The sequence below is a fragment of the Silurus aristotelis genome (genome assembly GCF_946808225.1).
Source record: "Silurus aristotelis genome assembly, chromosome: 8".
NCBI classification, from domain to species: domain Eukaryota; kingdom Metazoa; phylum Chordata; class Actinopteri; order Siluriformes; family Siluridae; genus Silurus; species Silurus aristotelis.
The window spans coordinates 30,815,885-30,835,884 of record NC_139581.1 but is presented as its reverse complement, the minus strand read 5'-3'; the positions used below and the strand labels follow the sequence as shown (position 1 = coordinate 30,835,884).

Sequence of the window (20,000 nt, the reverse complement as noted above, 5' to 3'; positions counted from 1 at the left end):
AATTTGATCAGTTACTGTTTTACAGGTTCTCCTTATGGTCATGTTGGTTTTCTCCAAAGGTCCAGCAACAGTCAAGTCAAGTCATGAGAGTGTGTGTGTGGTGGGGGATGAGCTCTGATGAGGATCAGTGGTGTTTGTTTCAGTACAGCTGTGTGAAGCTCAGTTAGGTTTTAGTGTTCTTCAAGTTCTACAGTCAGTTCCTAAAATGTTCTGCAGGTCCTGCAATGAACAGGTTTGCCAGAACAAGTGCATTTTGCTCTTCATTGCTCAGTGATAGTTATTTGACTTGTATTGATGAGGAAAACATTGTCTTTTATTCACATTAGCATAACATGAGGCAGAACCTCACCTGAGGAAATGTATTAAACATGAGGCACATTAGAACAGCAGCATATCAGGTTACTTCAAATATACCATGTGTTTCAGATGCATTTTTATTTGTAGTGTAAATAAAAATAGAACACAAACTGTTCATTCTTTAAAAGAATTATTTTAAATTCAGGTCTTCATTTAAAGACTAAAAAAGGGTGAAATCACAGTGCAGCTATTAGAGTTAAAAACACAATTACAGTGCACGTGCACGTCGCTAGCGGTGGCTGTTGGTCATTAACCCCCATGCAGGGTGGAAATCTGCTTTCTAATAAACACAAGTCCTTACAGAAGTATTATCAGCTCTCGACTCGGCCTCAGGTTTCACCATCAACCTTTTTCTTCATTATATTTTTTTTTTTCTCAAACCTGAATGTTAGATGGGAACTGATTTACTGCTAGCATGGCTTTTTGCTCAGTTTTCTAATGAACTTCTTTAGCTCTCTCTCACGATGAGGCCATTTTACGAGTCGGGATAAAACAATGCGTCCGTCCTTCAAGTCCCCTAAAGCCAGAAGTGGACCGAAGCTCCGCCCATCTAGTGCCTGACATGAGCAGTTACCAGCATCTCTCAGCCAGAGGGCGCTCTGCTGCATCGCCACCTGCTGCTCCTGCTCTCCACCTTCCCAACGCAGGACCCGACTCTGCCCCTGAGGCTCCACTCGTAGGTCCAAACCCTCCAAGGAAGAGGATCCAATCTGAATCCTGAATGCTGATGAGCGAGAAACAAACGTGTAAATAGAAGAGTGATTCTAGAACAGGCTCCAGGAATGACGGAGTCTTTTATTCATGCAAATCAGTGGAAAAGGAGCAAAAATCTCTCCGTTCAGAGAGGAAAATTATATTAAAAGCTAAATATTAATAACAGCGCGAGGAAAGTTTATAGATTTAAATCACAGAAATGCCATTAGGACAATGTTTAAATAAGTTTTTTTGTATAATACACAGAGGCAGTGGCAGAAACGTGGGACTATAATAGATGCATAAATAGAGATTTTATGTGCAAATAAAAGTGCATTAGTTTATATGTACAACTACAACTGAAAAGTACAGAGAAGAGCTGTGCCCAGACCAGACACCTGTGGCACACATTCAATCCGGAGATATGAAACGAAATGCATTGAATCCAGGAATAACATTAACTTCAGGCATGAAATGTACCGTTCAGATTTTCATTTCGAAACAGTACAATTGTGAATGTTTTTCACTAAAGAGGAGATTGAAGCAAGAATGATGCTGTGAAATGTGCTTTAGTGTGGCATAATGTCAATGTTCTACTTTTCTACGCCTGAAAACTGCTCAGGTCAAATCATCTCACACTCACCAAACTGACTTCTGCAGAAGTTTTCCTCAATCTCATGCTCTGCATCAGCTTCTGGTCTGCAGGCGTCACACAACACGTTACCTACACACGCGGAAGGAACACACCTGATTACCCAGAATTCCATGCCATCACCTAAAGAAAGCCTGTGGAAGGAAATCACAAGTTTATCACGATTTTAAAATCGTATCTATAGGAAAAAAACCTTGGAGGACGTCAATAACATCCCGGCTGGTGGCGTCACTTCCCGGAACACACAGCGTCGAATTCAGTCCCGGAAAGTGGCTACAGTTGAACGCGTGCGGCCACGAGAACCCGAAAGCGTTCATAACAGGCGCGCACGCATTGCGCACGTTCTCGCATAGTCTCCTGCACGGGCGCACGGGATGGTCGAGCTCCGGTAGGCACGCGGGGGCGAAGAGCGAGCACAGGAATCGGGTGATATCTCTGTGACAGCGTTTATGGACCAGAGGCAACCACGCGCCGGACTGTTGTTGCGCTTCTCGCGCGCTCTCGTGGCCCAGCAGCGTCGGAAGCCGCATGTGCCCATACCCGAGCCCACGGCAGAGAGTCATGGCACTCGGTACCGGCCGGCACACGGAGCGCGCGCTCCCGAACTCCACCGACGTGACAAAGTCGGAGACCACGTCTGCAGTAACTTCGTCTAATAAAATATCCTGCGATTTACACGTGCAAAAGCCGAGAAGCGTCGCGAGGAAAAGCACCAACCGTGTGTCCATCTTTAATCCGCAACCGTTTCTGTTTTCTTTTTGCAGGTTTCGCAGCTGCACGCGCGTGGAGTTAAAACTTGTCCATCTCGAGGCTGTCCAATCACTTCAGACTACGTCATAATCGAAATTCTGTGTGGCCCAATCAGACGAATTAGTTCTTAAATCCATTTTATACGTGTTTAATGACTAACTCAGTATTACTGCTCCATCACAGTAACGTGAATGTTTCTGCTGCGCGTTGTTTCGATTCGGTTCTGTGTTACACCGGTTCTACCGAGCACAATTCCGTCCAACATGCAAATGTACATGAACATTAATTTTATTCAGATTCTGAAATGGAGCACAGCAGCACCTTTACAGAAGAAAAACACACATTTCACCATGTTATAAACTCAGACTGCACACGTGAAAGTGTAAAGTACAGATGATTCATTTTAAACAACCGCGGCACGGGCGACACCGGCGCGCGGCGGCACGGGCGACACCGGCGCGCGGCGGCACGGGCGACACCGGCGCGCGGCGGCACGGGCGACACCGGCGCGCGGCGGCACGGGCGACACCGGCGCGCGGCGGCACGGGCGACACCGGCGCGCGGCGGCACGGGCGACACCGGCGCGCGGCGGCACGGGCGACACCGGCGCGCGGCGGCACGGGCGACACCGGCGCGCGGCGGCACGGGCGACACCGGCGCGCGGCGGCACGGGCGACACGAACAGTAAGGAGGATAAAGAGAGAAAGAGACGGAGAGAGTTGAGGGTCGAGTCTGCGGTAAGCTAAACTGCTTTCAAACTTGTATCCTTGGCGATGTATTCAGTGTAGAAACTCTTTGATAAAACAGACAAAAACACAGAATAAAGGTGGTAAATTACACGCTTTGCTCTGCAACGACGTGAGTTTGGTTGTTAGATTTCTGCGCGTGGGATTTGTAGCCACGCTCACGCGCTTAGTGTGACCAGGAGGCGTTCAGAAGCACTAATCACACACAGTGCACGCTGCACAAATTGTTAGTGTCCCTGATGCATTCCTTTCTTATATAACATTATTTATGATCAACAATTTATAATGTCTCTTCTGTTTCTCCTTCAAACACAAGATGGATGTCAGAACTAGTTTTAGGATTTTTAGGATGCATCAGTTTGGATTATAGTTTTATTGTATTAATAAATTACACTTTTAAAATTTTTAATGTGTCAAATGGCACACTTTCCTATTTAAATGGTTCAATGGCTTTAGCGCTTTTATGGAATAAAAGTTGGTCTACGTATTTAAGGGTGTGCAAAGATTGGTAGTATTTGTGATCGTATGTTGTGGGCCAGTCTGAGCCTAAATACCAGGGCTGATTTTATTTATGTTTGGTCCTAGTCCAGTCCTACAGCATGGTCATGGGCATAAATAATAAAGAAAGAAAGAAACCACATGAAACATGAACATGTAAAGAAACACACACGGTGACCTTCATGGTGACTTTGAGCCTTTTGTAAAACCGAATTTAAGATCATCTGTAAAGAAAAGAACTGGAGTGCTTTTACTCAGGATGCAGGAAATGAAGGATCTTCCAGTAAAGTGTGTAGTATGTAATTAACTCGTGTTTTAGTGCAGCTCATAAAATCCTCTGTTCACTGCTTCAAAGCCATGCTTTACTTTTTATAGGCTGCAGGTGGTACATGAGCTGCTCAGGCATTTAGATATTCATCAGTGCAAGATCTGTTGCAAAAGAAATCCTACATTTTATTTCCTTTAAAAAACTTGATGAACAATATCAGTATGAAATAATAACAAGGGAAATGTATTTACTAAAAATTTATAAAATTCTTTAACCGTAAAAACATTATTCAGCTTCCGGCCTGCAGAAATGAACATGGTAAAGTTTGCTACGGAATAATGAACAAACTCTTAATGGCCATTTGATTTATAACAAAAGAGTTCTCTGACTTGTGCCCAGTTCTGTACAACAAGTGTGCAGGTAAGTTTGTGACCTCGATCATCACAATAGAAACAGAAAAACAGTCACAGTGACGCAACCCAATCACCTGTGGGCTCATATGATTAGGAAGGTAGATCACTGTTTGGTTTAAGGTTTGAAATAGGCCTGGTGAACTTCAGGTTGTAACTGTATCCTATAAAAAAGACTGAGTGTGTAAGTACAGTGATCTACAGACTGGGGTGTGTGTGTGTGTGTGTGTGGGTGTGTGTGTGTGTACGTGTTCTATGCAGTGGCTATGAGAATGGAGTCACATTTCTGGGTGTGCTGCTGTGGAGGTCAAATAGAAAGAGTGAATGTGTACGTGAGCAGTGTTGGGCAGTAACACGTTACTTTTGACAGTAATTAATACTGTAACGCGTTAGTTTTTAAATAAAGTAACTCCGTTAGCGTGTGGTTTGTTACCCGTTACTTTATTAAATGAATGAATTTGGGCTGAAGTGTAGACTACAGTCTAACAGTCTGACCTGTTTACAGCAGAGACACATTGTAGGATTGGAGGATGAACCACTGTAAACAGGAAGAAGACGCACTGTGGGCGTGTCTCTGTTTATTCAGGTCTGTGCGGCAGTAATGGCGAGTCGAGGCGAGAGCAAGACGAGTTTCTCAAAGTGGAAATATGATCATTATTACACTTTAGTTGAGCATAAAGACAAAAACTTTTAAGTCAAATGTAAGTTGTGTGTTTCTGGTTCGAAGCTCGTATCTACTGCGATAAACAGCTACTCCAATCTGCTGAAGCTCCTCCAGGACCTCCATGCCTGAGGAGCTAGAAGCTATGCGCTAACCCGGTGTTGTGTTCTCATACTTCAGCTGTGAAAGGAACATGTTTAAGAGCTCAACACAACAGCAGAAGCCACTTTAGTGTTTGATTGTGAATCTATTATTCAGCTTGTTTTGTTGTTTATGTCAGAAATCCTTGTGATATATTCAGTGTGTGCTGCTCTGACTTTAATATAATAGTGTTTAAAAATGACTCTGTGTTTAAGTCAGTTTTGTGTTTGTGTAGATTATAACACATAAAAGAGCATTAATGAGAACATTAAAGAAGATTCTTTAAAAAAGGAACTAAAAAGTTACTTTTAACAGTAACGCATTACTTTATGGTGTAAATAATCAACACAGTAACTGAGTGACTTTTTGAATGAAGTAACGAGTAACTGTAACTAGTCATTATTTTTTAGTAACGAGCACAACACTGTGTATATGTGTGTTTGTGGGTGTGGGGAAGGGAGTGTGTGGTGACAGCAAAACATTTCAAAAGTGTTTCCCGGCTCACGTCCAGGACAACACTGAACTTCATTCCACACGTCATGTTCACGCCATGCGTCCTCTCCTCTCCATCCACTCGTCCTATCTCCTGACACATCAAAACATTTTACACTCATCCACTTGAATGAAATGTTATGAACAGTTACTTTTGGCTAAAAAGAGGTGATGCAATCATTCAAATGTGTTTCACTAAATCACATTGACATCTGTGTTGAAGAAGATTAGGCCTCTTCAGTGTTCTGGAGACCTGAAGCAATGCACAAAAAGATTTTTATATATTTTGGATTTTAGATGAGACTCACAAAATTTATTTAACGTATTTATATAGTCGTCGTCTTCTTTCGGCTGCTCCATTAGAGGTCGCCACAGCAGATCATTCGTCTCCATTCTACTCTGTCCAGTGGTGAGCCATGTATTTAGTACCTGGACCTTCAGTGTGGACGTACCCGACTTACTCCACCTCTTAATACACCACAATCACATCACAATTATAGAAACCATCAATACAATACAAACACACAATATAACAACACGTGCATTACAGAGAGACGTTTCACATCTGGAGGTAAAAACCATTTTACTAAAACAACAAACCCAGTTACACTCCAAACCTCCACACTACAACCACAACTGTGCACCTACAACATCTGGCCCTGGGCAGATTAGATTCACATGGCAGCACATAGAGGCTGAAATCTGATTGGACAAAAAATCTAACATCCACATCCACGTACTGAAGCAGTGCAGCCGAGAGAAACACTACAACATGAAGAGAAGAAACTGATGGAAGAAATTCATACAATTTCATGGAACAAATATTAGAATTTAGATTGTAAATGTAGGTCAGTGCTTCTGATAGTGTTTAGACCAGCAGAGAAGATTTACTGCCCCTGACCGCCTGCCACTGACTCTGTCCTCTACATCTGACATCACACCATCTACCTGCATGTCTTCCCTCACCACATCCATAAACCTCCTCCTTGGTCTTCCTCTTTTCCTCCTTCCTGGTGGCTCCATCCTCAGCATTCTCCTACTGATACCCCATCACCCCATGATCCTCCTCTGCACATGTCCAAACCATCTCAATCTCACCTCCCTCACCTTGTCTCCAAAACGTCCTACATGCACTGTCCCTCTAATAAACTCATTTCTAATCCTGTCCATCGTCGTCACTCCCAACGAACATCTCAACATCTTCAGCTCTGCTACCTCCAGCTCCACCTCCTGTCTTTTACTCAATGCCACTGTCTCTAATCCATACAACATCTCAGGTCTCACCACAGTCCTGTAAACTTTCCCTTTCACTCTCACAGATACTCTTCTAATCACAAATCACTCCTGCTATCACTCTTCTCCACCCACTCCACCCTGCCTACACTCTTTTCTTCACTTCTCAAACACACTCTCACACACTCTCACACACTCTCAACTATAGAAAACTCAGACGAAGCTTCACAGCCATTACTCAGCTCAAGTCTGAATCTGAAAATTGTCCTTTTAACTAAGCATAAAAAATACAATTAAACGTTTTTTTTTATAATTAGGAAAAAACTTTAAAAATCTCCCCAACAAAGAAGCAGGAGACAAACTTTAACATGTGTGCAAAATAATTACAAAATCACCCAGGCTGGAAAACTGAAGTAACTGAAGCTGAAGGCGTGATGATGAATGTCATCAGTGTTTATGCTCCACAAGTGGGTTGTGAGATGGAGGAGAAGGAAAGATTCTGGAGTGAGTGAGATGAAGTGGTAGAAGGTGAACGTAGGAATGAAAGATTAGTGATTGGGGCAGACTTTAATGGGCATGTAGGTGAAGGGAACAGAGGTGATGAGGAGGTGATGGTAGGTGTGGTTTTAAGGAGAGGAATGTGGAAGGGCAGATGGTGGTAGATTTTGCTAAAAGGATGGAAATGGCAGTGGTGAACACGTATTTTAAGAAGAAGGAGGATCACAGGGTGACGTATAAGAGTGGAGGAAGGTGCACACAGGTGGATTATCTTCTGTGTAGGAGATGCAACCTGAAGGAGATTGGAGACTGTAAGGTGTTGACTAGTGAGGAGAGTGTGTTGAGAAGATGGAGGGAGTATTTTGAGCAGCTGATGAATGAGGAATATCAGAGAGAGAGAAGGTTGGAGGATGTGGAGTTGGTGAAGCAGGATGTAGATAGGATTAGTAAGGAGAAAGTGAGAGCAGCGATTAAGAGGATGAAGAATGGAAAGTCGGTTGGACCAGATGACATACCGGTAGAAGCGTAGAGATGTTTAGGAGAGATGGCAGTGGAGTTTTTAACCAGATTGTTTAACAGGATTCTGGAAGGGGAGAAGATGCCTGAGGAATGGAGAAGGAGTGTGCTGGTACCGATCTTTAAGCATAAGGGAGATGTGCAGACCTGCAGTAACTACAGGGGAATTAAGTTGCTCAGTCACACCATGAAGTTATGGGAAAGAGTAGTGGAAGCCAGGCTGAGAGAAGAGGTGACCATCTGTGAGCAGCAGTATGGTTTCATGCCGAGGAAGAGCACCACAGATGCCTTATTTGCTTTGAGGATGTTGATGGAGAAGTACAGAGAAGGACAGAAGGAGCTGCATTGTGTGTTTGGGGATTTAGACAATTAATCGCTCCCTAATCACCCCCCATCACCTCCCATCACTCCCTAATCACCCCCATCACTCCCTAATCACCCTCCTATCACTCCCTAAACACCCCCATCACCCCCCATCACTCCCTAATCACCCCCCATCACTCCCTAATCACCCTCCCATTACTCCCTAAACACCCCCATTACCCCCCATTACCCCCCATCACTCCCTAATCACCCCCCATCACCTCCCATCACTCCCTAATCACCCCCCATCACCCCCCATCACTCCCTAATCACCCCCCATCACTCCCTAATCACCCTCCCATCACTCCCTAAACACCCCCATCACCTCCCATCACTCCCTAATCACCCCCATCACTCCCTAATCACCCTCCCATCACTCCCTAAACACCCCCATCACCTCCCATCACTCCCTAATCACCCTCCCATCACTCCCTAATCACCCTCCCATCACTCCCTAAACACCCCCATCACCCCCATCACTCCCTAATCACCCTCCCATCACTCCCTAAACACCCCCATTACCCCCCATCACCCCCATCACTCCCTCATAACCCCCCATCACTCCCTAATCACCTCCCATCACCCCCCCATCACTTCCTAATCACCCCCATTACCTCCCATCACCCCCTATCACCTCCCATCACCCCCATCACTTCCTAATCACCCCCTATCACTCCCTAATCACCCTCCCATCACCTCCCATCACTCCCTAATCACCCCCCCATCACCTCCCATCACCCCCCATCACTTCCTAATCACCCCCATCACCTCCCATCACTCCCTAACCCCCCTCATCACCTCCCATCACTCCCTTATCACCCTCCCATCACCTCCCATTAATCCCTAATCACCCTCCCGTCACTCCCTAAACACCCCCATCACCCCCCATTACTTCCTAATTACCCCCATCACCTCCCATCATTACCTAATCACCCTCATCACCCTAATCACCTCCCATCACTCCCTAATCACCCTCCCATCACCTCCCATCACTCCCTAATCACCCTCCCATCACCTCCCATCACTCCCTAATCACCCTCATCACCTCCCATCACCTCCCATCACTCCCTAATCACCTCCCATCACTCCCTAATCACCTCCCATCACCTCCCATCACTCCCTAATCACCCCCCATCACCCCCCATCACCCCCCATCACCTCCCATCACTCCCTAATCACCCCCCATCACCTCCCATCACTCCCTAATCACCCCCCATCACCTCCCATCACTCCCTAATCACCCCCCATCAGTCCATCAGCTTCCCCATTACATTAACCATATACAAGATGATTCCAAAGATCACATTAGATTTATACACCAGAGTAACAGAAGTGCAGTGTGTGTAATACTTCACAATATGTCCAGGGCCGCTGGAAGTAATTTTGAACAGGGGGTGCTGTGAAATTTTATTTATTTATTTTTTTTGGACAAAAAAACCTATAGGCCTATTTAGAATACATTTTAAAAAATAACATAGGGCTGTGACGATGGCACTTTTTTTTTTTTACCACCGCGGTGGATAAGGACCAAATACCGGCGGTGTTGCAGTGGTCCAGAAAAATCCAAAGAAACAACACACTAAAGTCTGTAAAGCATTGAAATAAATATCATTAAATACTGGTAACTTACATAATATAATAAAGTTGAATTGAAAAAAAAAAAAAAAAGAACAGTTTTATATTTTCACACAAAGACGCGTTATAGCCTCCCGCTCTGCGCTTTGAGAGGGATGTGGAACACGAGCAGGAAAGAGACCACCGATCTCTTCTTCTGATATCTTCATGTTGTTGTAAAAGGTACGAAGAGCAAATTTGATCTTCCACAAGGGCAAGGCATTTAGGCTATGTGTGCGCGCTGCCAGAGAAAGCCAAACTCAAATCACCCGCGCGTGTGAAACGCGCTTTACACATGAACTTGAAAAATCAATATCATTAAAATAATCAAAATAATTAAATTAAAATTCAAAATACACTTAATAGCCTACGTGTGTCAAAATCATTTCCTAAAATATCCATAAGGAATTTATAAATTGTGCAAAATATTTTTAATAGCCTACATTTAAAAAAAAAATCTCTCTCTTGCCAATAGGGGGTGCTGCAGCACCCCCAGCACCCCCACTTCCTGCGGCTATGAATATGTCTGCTTACTAATATCGCAGGACCTACGTGCCACATCTGCATCTGTGTGCCAGACTGTGTACGTGAGATATAGTGGGGACATGAGGTCTGTACTGTTACCAGGGCAGAGCTATGAGGTGTGTGTGTGTGTGTGTGTGTGTGTGTGTGTGTGTGTGTGTGTGTGTTTAATCTTTCTTACTCTCCTACACTTACTTCACAGATGGAAACAACTACATGCACAAATCCACCCTTTCACTTCCAAATATGGAAATATAAAAGGTGGTCATTTTTAAGCTCCAATCAGAAAACAGCATTTCTTAAACAATAAGCGAAAAAGAAAGAACCAAGTTATTAAAAAAACATATAAAGAGAAAACTCATTTACAGAAACTCTGTTTTGAATTTGACAGTAAGGAATCGTGTAAAGTCTATTTTCAGTCTTTATCTGGGTCAGTGATATGAACAGCTGTTAGCGAAGCTGCCAGACCTTTTGGATCATTCTGAAGATTGCAGTTTACTTTTCATACCAGTAGGACCAAGTCTGTTTCAGATGCAGAATTCTGGATTGATCTTCTCTCCCTTTGTTTGTAATTCTTTTCTATAAATGGATTTGTTCTGTGTTTTAAAATCATACTTGAAGGAAAATATTAATAACCTCTCTTGTTTGAAATGGACTACTAATGCTCGTCTCGCAACACACATGCTTTTTAAAAATCTACATTATGGTTACAATTGAATTTAAATTGTTCACTGAATCATGTAAATGTGAAATCTATCACCAAGGCAAATGTTTCTCTGAACTCAGACGTGACACAACAAATAGACATGTTAAATATAGAACAGTGAAACAGGAGATGAAAACGATTTAACCTGATGCATTTCACCTACCAGTATCCACCTCAGAACCTCGGAACATTCCTGCATTTTAGCAGCAACTTTCAGAAATTATTAATAATAATAGTTTGTATTGTTATTATTATTATTATTATTATTATTATTATTATTATTATTAACAAATAAATGTTGTACAGCAACTGGTATCAAGACATACAATTTTTTATAATAAATAATTAAATGGCTTTTAATGAGTGGTTCAAAAAAAAATATATTTTTTTGAATATTAAAATTGGAAATTGCCACAATACTAGAGGCCACACCCCTTTTCTGTGCACGACTGGCTTTTATTATGCAATAACAATGTTCTGTTACACGTTCAGTTACAAGATTAATATAAGGAATAAATGTATTTAAATATTTAAGTCATTATATTTATACACAGCAGGTAAAATAAGTATTGACATGAAAAAATGAGGTGCTGTTGGCAAGAACCCATGCAGGGTGGGGGTGGGGGTGTATTTAGTACTTCGTACAAAAGCCTTTGTTGGTAAGGACGTCTTCAAGACGTCTCCTGTATGGAGAAACTGGTTTCACTCATTGCTCAGGTGTGATTTTGGTCTAATCTTCTACACAAACACTCGTCACATCTTGAAGGTTCTGTGGTCTCTTCTATCAACTCTGATCTTTAGTTCTTTCTGTAGATCTTAAATGGGATTTGAGGAAGGTGATTGGCTGGAACATTCTAGCAGCTTTATTTTCTTTCTCTGAGAGTTGAGAGTTTCTTCAGCTGTGTGTTTGGGATCTTCGTCTCGCTGAAATGTTCACCCTCGTTTCATCTTCATCATCCTGGTAGATGCAGCAGATATTTATCAAGAATGTCTCGGTACATTATTCCCTTCATCCTTCCTTTAATTACGTAAAGTTCATCAGTACCGTATGCTGAAAAACAGTTTCACCCCATGATGTTCTCACCTCCACACTTCACTGTTGGTCAGGTGTTTCTGGGCTGATGTGCCGTGTGTCCTCCAGACATGGTGTGTATTCTGGCATCCAAAGAGTTCAATTTGATCTCATCTGAGCAGAATTTATTCTCCCAGTATTTCACAGGCTTGATCTTCAGCAGTGGAGTCTTCATGGTGAACGTGCATTGCTTATTGTTCACTTTAAAACAATTGTAACCCCCCCCCCCCCCCCTTTTTTTTTAATTGGTGACACAGATGTGAATTGCTTTAATCACGTGTTAATAAAATGTGTGCCGTTAAAATGAATTTGATTAATGTGTTATTAATGCTTTACTTTTGACAGCCCTAATATACTGTTTATCTATCTATCTATCTATCTATCTATCTATCTATCTATCTATCTATCTATCTATCTGTCTGTCTGTCTGTCTGTCTGTCTGTCTGTCTGTCTGTCTGTCTGTCTGTCTGTCTGTCTGTCTGTCTGTCTGTCTGTCTGTCTGTCTATCTATCTATCTATACACAGTGTAGGGGTGTGTGTGTGTGTGTAGGTATGTTTTATTCAAACAGGTAGTTTGTTGTTGCTGATGTTTTCAGATTAAAGCTTAAAATTGACACTAACACACACACACACACACACACACACACACACACCTCTGCTTCTATTAATTATTTTAATGAGGTTATTTTGCTGTTATGGCAAATTCAGTTGCATCGTCACTGTTTTTAATGAATGATGGATAATAAGATTTATGTTGGACTGGAAATAGAAATCAGAAGTAATAATTTTGTAAGTTTAATTCTGTCTGCACTCTAAATACACACACACACACACACACACACACACACACACACACACACACACACACACACACACACACACAAAGAGAACTTAATTCCTCTTGGCAGTAAACTTGGATAATTTCTGTGTGACATGGTGATCGGGGAGGTGCTTCTTCATCAGGGTACTTTTAGGGAGAGAAGTTTCGCAGAGCGCAGTGCGACACAAAGTTCTGCACAAGAAACGAGAAAACAAAAGAAACAAGCAAACGAGAGGAGGATTTTTGTTTCTTGAATTTTCCCTGACTTGAGAAACGTCTACGCAGGTAAGCCGAAGTGCATCATCTTACTGATTGATTTTTACATCATTTAAGTTGTCAGTGTTTTAAAAACACCTGCATGCTTTCTCATTTTTACACTCTGTGATTATTTAGCTTGCTGAAATTCCCACTAAAATCCCACCAAAATTAAGTCTTAAATTTAAAACCCTTAAATTGTACATGTATTATTATTATTATTATTATTATTATTATTAATAATAATAACAAATCCTATTATTATAGCAGCAGCATTGTGTAGGCATGTATGTGGGATTGTGTGCTTTATATAAGTGTGAATCGAGGCCAGAGAGCTGTCAGTATGAAACAGTTGGACAGATGAGAGTAGAGAATTTAGATCTTGATGCTGATTGGTGAGTTTAAATGTGGGCATAGATTCTGCAGACTTCTGCACAGGGAAAAGTTTGCACCAAAAAAAAAAAAAAATTGTCAGGAAATAATTTGAAAGTTTGCAGTTTTACAACATTCACTGAGGTAAATTAAAAGTCATACTTACTCACACCTCAGACAGATTTGTTCTCAATGTTCTATTTCAATCTGATAATAGAACTTAACCTTCTGCCTACTTCTTCTAGAACAGTCCCAGCCCCTCCTCACTGTGGCCCCCCTTGTCTGGGAGAGATGGACCGATCCGCACAGGAGCTGTTTCTGAACTTCATGATCGTGCTGATCACAGTTATGCTCATGTGGCTGCTCGTCAGATCCTATCAGGAAGCATGAACTGCTTGGGCTGGAGTGAGAGCATGTGGAAAAGCTGGCCGCCGTGATCAGCACACGCTGATCGAGCTCCAAAGTTTGTGGTTTAGTTTGCTAACGTTGATCATGTGATCATGTGAATAATAATTTGACGGCGGCCTTAAACTACTTGCTTTTGTTTACTTTAGCACAACATGTGAACATGTGCATTTCCAAACATGTGTTAACTTTATAAACTTAAGTTTAAATTTATTTACCTTTTTAAAGTTGTGCTTTTCCAATAAAGTTGGAATATATCTGATGACTCAATCACAGCAGCATTTACAATCAATTATAAATAGTATTCCATCATTATCTTTCATCAGCCAGTCGAATGCCATCATTTCTTTATACCATTTTAACCAACAACAATGGATTATTATTTTTATCAGCATTTCTAAATCATTTCTAGCATTTTCAGGAGTTGGTATTTTTTTATTCCAAGCATCTTCACTTAAAAAAAAGGTGATCAAGCACACGTTATTAAATATAAACAGAATATATCAGAAATTCCTCCACAGACTCTGGTATTTGGATTAAAACCTTAATATGGGCAAGAAGAAAAAATCATCACTTTAAAGGAGGTCTTTGTCTTAGACATCTTTATCCATTTTAGCTGTAACACTCGTGTACCTCCTCTTTTTCTATTAGTAATGGTGACAACCCTGAAACAGCAGTCGTTTACCAGAAGTCATCTGGAATCTTATAAAGAGCACAAAAACTTTGGTGTAACATGAGACTTAGGAGACGCATGAAGCTCCAAGTGCACTATTTTATTAATCTACAATCAAACTCCTATTACAAAAGACAATACAAAGATTAATGCCATTTAGAAACATGTCAAACAGAGACATTTTTAAAGTGTAATACAGTGCAAAGTCAAAACGAGACCAAGACAGAAAGATTATAGATTAGAACCTTCTTACTGATAGAGCAGGAATAGATCCCACAAACAAAGAGAAAGAACAGGAGCAAGTGAATAACCAGAACCTGCCCCCGTGTGTGTGTGTGTATGTGTGTGTGGGTGTGTGTGTGTGTGTGTGTGTGTGTGTGTCCTGTATCCCCCCCACCCCACCCCACACACACACAAAAACTCCAGAACTCATTCTGTCTCATGCAGATGGAGCTAAAAATATTAAGATGTTATGCTTTTAATAAGTGCTTAAGACTACAGATTATAAGTGCTTAAGACTACAGATTATAAGTTCTTAAGACTACAGATTATAAGTGCTTAAGACTACAGATTATAAGTGCTTAAGACTACAGATTATAAGTGCTTAAGACTACAGATTATAAGTGCTTAAGACTACAGATTAATTCATATCCAGAAGCTGGTTTAAAAGCTGTTATCATTTGCTACTGGAAGGATTTCGCAAGCTGAGTAACACTGAAATACATAGCCGCAAACACAAGTGTGCATCATAGTTAAGTGCCTGTAAGAATGTGAATGTCTCCGTGTCTGTAAGTGCGTCACGTATTGATTTATTGTAGCTCAGCAGGTTCAGATCTCCATGGATCTCGGAAATGATTAAAGCTGATCAGCTGGCAGTGAAACTCTGTTAATGCGCATGGCATCGACGCCACCTCCTGACACTTACTCTGTGTGCTGTCATATACCTGCACCTCATCTGTGATCTCATCAGGAGAATAATCCCCTCCTAGTATGTAGATTTTTTCCTGCACTCCTACGGCACCTGCATTAAATCCGGCACACTCAAAAGAGCCCTCGTTCTTCCACGCACAGGTCTCTGGACAGAAACTGTATACCTTATACGTGGACAGATCACACAGGTAGAGTGTTGTCTTAATAGACACAGCTTTGGCAAGTGTGGCATGAAAGAACTGCCCAAACTCTGCTACCAACTGGCACCACTGATTAGCTTTGGCATCATAGCGGAAAAAACAGTCCAGTGATGGGTTGAAGGCATCAGACGTTTCCAGCTCTGAGCCTAGAGTGTAGATGATGGTACCACACACTGCTGCCTCTGGGAAGTAGATCGGGCGTGGTAATGGACTCACAAACTTCCACTTGTTCCCTAGAGGGTCATAGCACTCCACATCTAGGAGGCCACCCAACCCATGAGTTTTACCCCCAATGACATAAATGTGTTGAGTTGTGGACACAGAGGCATGCATGGTTCGTGGGCATTGCATGGCCTGAATTTCTCTAAGTTTTCCAGTGACAGGACAGTAGCGCCATGCTTCCCTTGTAGCCTTGTGCTCAGGCTCGGCAATGTGAAGCCTCACCGTTCTGCAACATTTGCCTCGACATCCTCCAATGACAAACAGCTTCTCTCCGAAACTTGTAATGGAAGAACCAGGGAGGTCAGTAAGCTCAGAGGTTGGCAGCTGGTGCCACTGGTTGGCTGCTATATTGTAGCAGAACGTGTGGCATGTCTCACCATTTTCTTCTGTTTTGTGAACATAGATGTAGCTGGATAGTGTAGATTGACGGGCGTCTGGAAATAGGCCACTGAATTCTATTACTTGTGACAATGCTTTCATCACTGCTCTGGAACGCTCACCACTATTAATGATCAGTGCTTCAGACTGGAGCAGCTCCTGCAGCCTGGCAGGGGGAAGGTGGTGCAGGCGGATGTGTGAGAAGAGCTCATGAAGTAAAGTGCATCGCAATTGCAGGTCATGCTGAGTCCACAGAATCAGGGATCGCAGTGCACTTTCTTCGTCTGGCACACTGAGTGAATCTGAGGCCAAGCAGTGTTTGAGGATCCCTGCAGGCATTACCAGGAATTCTGGACTCGAGGAAAGTGCATGGAAGTTGGCCACCACAAACTTGGTAGCATGGTGCAAAAGTCGGGACGAGCCATATCCCTCAGCAATGGCCAACAGATGAAGGCAGTTAGAGGCATTAAGTGTCTGGATAAAGAAATCACTGCAGGCCTGGAAGAGTGCACTCACCTGCAAAATAAATATTAATGATTCAATATTTAAACATTAACAAATTATATAATAAATAACAGTAAAATATTTATAATACAAAATAAGACAATTCTTATTTTTAATATTCTTTACAAATAGTTAATGTTTATTAAAAAATTATTTATTTCATAAAATATGAATAAAAATGGTTGTGTTATGGAAAAAAAGTTTTTTTTTTTTTTTAAAGATAAATCATTTTATAGATTCCTTTTTTTTGTACTAAATTAAATCTAAGTAAAATAATGATTACATCGACATTAAACTGTTCAATTTATAATTTTACCTAATTAGTTTCTCATATAGAGAATTAGTGGATGTAAACAGAAATAAAAGCAATATTAATGTTTCTATTTATTCTTATGAAATAAACAATCTTATAGATTTTGGATCTTTCTCATCATTATCAAAGAACCATCACTCAAACATCACTTAAACCTTTATAAAATACAATATCATTCTATGTTCTATTTATTATCATTAAAAAGTCCAATAATATAAGAAATAAATCAACAATTTTTCCACAGTTAAAGTTAAAAAAAAGGGTTAGGTTTTTAATTTGCTTGTTATTCATTACTCATTACATTTCCAGCTTCAGTGCCTTGGCACTTAACAGTAAAATTATTGTCACCTGTAGAAAAGACGCCAGCTGGAAAAGCATATCGACATTTTCTTCCAGGATTTCCATCTGGCCCATGTAAGCAAAGTCCAGGAAACTGTGTACAGCCTGCGAGGAGAGATTACTCAGTGTGACCGAGTCACCATCACGCTCTAGCATGTTCACCTCAAACATTACCCTGTGATGACAAATTAGCAAAATTATTATTGCATACAAGACAGTAAACGGAATGCTGCTAAATATTAATCACTGATGCTATGCAGCCTTAAGGAATTGTGTGCATACCTACAAAAACTTAATGTAATTATAATTATGTCTGTACAATTATTTGTGTTTTGAACACATTCTACACCAGTAAACAACTTATAGACTATTATATTTATTTTTTTGTTTACATCACACATTTCTAACCTAAAGAAGTCACTGCAAGCAGCAAGGACACAGCGATGGCATGGCAGGATCTCATCCTCGACGTGAATGTAGAAGTCAAAGAGCATGCCTTTGCTACGAAATGTGCGTAGAACGCTGAGGATATGATCACCATGACCTTCACACACCAGCAGCACTGAGTGCTGGTCTGAGAGCGGCCGGACTGGGCTTAACACACACTTTTCATCCATCAGCATCCAACCTCAGAGGAAAGAAAAAACACTGCTGAAGGCATCATGCATGTCTAGTTCTGTGTACATATGTATATTTCATTTAAACTGTTGCTTTAACGAAAGAGTGCTAAAAAGTAAAATAAACCCTGTTGTGTTAGATCTGTCCTGTCAACAATATAGCATACATGCCTGGTTTAAGAAATGAAATATAAATAAGTTTGTGGCTGTGTGTAGTCTACAGCAAGCAATCCTGCAGAAGTCCGTGTATTTAGCGTCTGCAGTGCGTAGAAAATCCTTTCTTCTGCATCATTCACAGGGAAATAGACAGCTTGGTAACGGTGTGAAAGTGGAACCATGACCATCTTTTTCTCTTCAATATGTTCAAGCAAACCTTTCAGCGTCTCAACACAGAGCAGAAAATATCTGACCGTACCGTTAAATATATAAAACCATTACCGTTTCAGCACCACAGACAGCGGATTTCAGACGGGTTAGCGCGCGTGCGCCCTGCCGAGATTCGAAAATGACGTCAGTGTTAGGGCCGGTATAGTTGCGTTGCAGGTGAGCCTGGGTGCTGACGTCACTGTGAGCTCGCGGAACTCTGCGGCGTTTACATTAGAACACACAGTGTTTATAATAAAACATACAGCATGAACACACCGTGATACGGAAGCGCGTTGCATTCACAAAGAGAACAAAAATCACAGGAAGGATCTCATAATTATGACTTAATATCTCATTATTATGAAATAAGTCGGGGCAGTCTGTGGCAGGGGAGCATTTTAGCGCATAACACCGGATCTGACGTTACTACATTCTTTGCTCGAAAGCGCCTCAGTGCGCAGAGCAACAATGGAGAATTAGAAGATGATAATAATAATAATAATAATAATAATAATAATAATAATAATAATAATAATATTAATAATAATAAAATTTTTATTATATTTGAAAAATGTTCTAATATGTAACATTAGGAAATTGTAGTCAATGTTAAAATATAATAATAATTATTATTATTGCAGTACTTCCCGTGGGCTCACCACCTGCAGGAGGGACCGTGAGGGACGGTGCTGTGAGGATTGGGCAGCAGTCGAAGGCGGGGGCCTGCTTAGACTGCTGCCCCCGCGACCCGAATTACGGATAAGCAGGAGAAAATTAATGAATGAATTATTGCAGTAACGTCAGATCCGGTATTTCGCGCTAAAATTGTCACCTGCCACAGACCGCCATATGTGGGTCGAGTGGATGCAGGTGAGATTAGATTAAACCAGCACTAATTAATTTATTAATGTGTTCAGAGTCACAGTGACTCCGGACTCTGTGCTGAAACTCTCAGGGCTGAAACAAACTGACGCAAGCTTATAAAGAGTACATATGGATGCTTCTGCTGGAGATGATGTATGTGGGAGGTGCAGTTGTGGCTCCAGTGAAAGGAGACTTGTTGAATTGTGTTCATTTATTCTCCCTGAGATTCCTGTGTGTGATGCAGCTCTCTGTTCTCCTGCACTTCACTGATGGGTTCTCAGTGGTCAATCCCTCTCATTCACACACATGTACTGTCTTACTCCTACTGACGTTCATTCCTCTCCTCTCCAGCGTGTACCTCCGCCTCTCAAGGCTCTTCTCAACCTGCTCACTACTCTCACCACAAATCACAATATCATCCACAAACATCATAGTCCAGGGAGACTCCTGTCTGACCTCCTCCTTCAACCTGTCCATCACCACTGCAAACAGGAAAGGGCTCAGAGCCGATCCTTGATGCAGTTCCACCTCCACCTTGAACCAGTCTGTG

At 41.7% G+C, this 20,000-nt stretch overlaps 4 protein-coding genes across 7 annotated transcripts in view; 1 reads left to right on the top strand and 3 right to left on the bottom strand.

Moving 5' to 3' along the window:
- Window positions 1–86, bottom strand: part of tomt (transmembrane O-methyltransferase) — a 1,986-nt gene extending 1,900 nt beyond the window's left edge. The window contains exon 1 of the mRNA XM_083549166.1: window positions 1–86. This exon is cut by the window's left edge and continues 302 nt beyond it. The gene's annotated coding sequence lies outside the window, so the exon portion shown is untranslated.
- A 332-nt stretch (window positions 87–418) lies between these two features.
- On the bottom strand, window positions 419–2,856 carry sfrp2l (secreted frizzled-related protein 2 like). Its single transcript, XM_083549164.1, has 3 exons — window positions 1,896–2,856; window positions 1,694–1,774; window positions 419–1,081 (listed from the first exon to the last, which is right to left on the bottom strand). The coding sequence occupies exons 1-3, from the start codon at window positions 2,428–2,430 to the stop codon at window positions 768–770; spliced, it is 930 nt and encodes a 309-aa protein (XP_083405290.1). The 5' UTR covers window positions 2,431–2,856; the 3' UTR covers window positions 419–767.
- Window positions 2,857–13,143: 10,287 nt separating this feature from the next.
- sln (sarcolipin) lies at window positions 13,144–14,306 on the top strand. The gene is made up of 2 exons (XM_083549168.1): window positions 13,144–13,297; window positions 13,885–14,306. The coding sequence occupies exon 2, from the start codon at window positions 13,931–13,933 to the stop codon at window positions 14,027–14,029; it is 99 nt and encodes a 32-aa protein (XP_083405294.1). The 5' UTR covers window positions 13,144–13,297; window positions 13,885–13,930; the 3' UTR covers window positions 14,030–14,306.
- Window positions 14,307–14,784: 478 nt separating this feature from the next.
- On the bottom strand, window positions 14,785–18,769 carry kbtbd3 (kelch repeat and BTB (POZ) domain containing 3). Of its 4 annotated transcripts, none has more exons than XR_014534770.1 (5): window positions 18,659–18,769; window positions 18,012–18,231; window positions 17,613–17,778; window positions 15,352–16,963; window positions 14,785–15,212 (listed from the first exon to the last, which is right to left on the bottom strand). XR_014534770.1 is itself a non-coding variant. In XM_083549115.1 (4 exons), exons 2-4 carry the CDS (start codon window positions 18,224–18,226, stop codon window positions 15,527–15,529), a joined length of 1,818 nt encoding a protein of 605 aa, XP_083405241.1. In that variant the 5' UTR covers window positions 18,227–18,231; window positions 18,659–18,769; the 3' UTR covers window positions 15,343–15,526. The 4 variants fall into 4 exon arrangements, 2 of the variants coding, with proteins under 2 accessions (XP_083405241.1, XP_083405240.1); XR_014534771.1 differs by having other exon boundaries at window positions 18,388–18,705; XM_083549115.1 differs by lacking the exon at window positions 14,785–15,212 and having other exon boundaries at window positions 15,343–16,963.
- Between the last annotated feature and the right edge of the window lie 1,231 nt (window positions 18,770–20,000).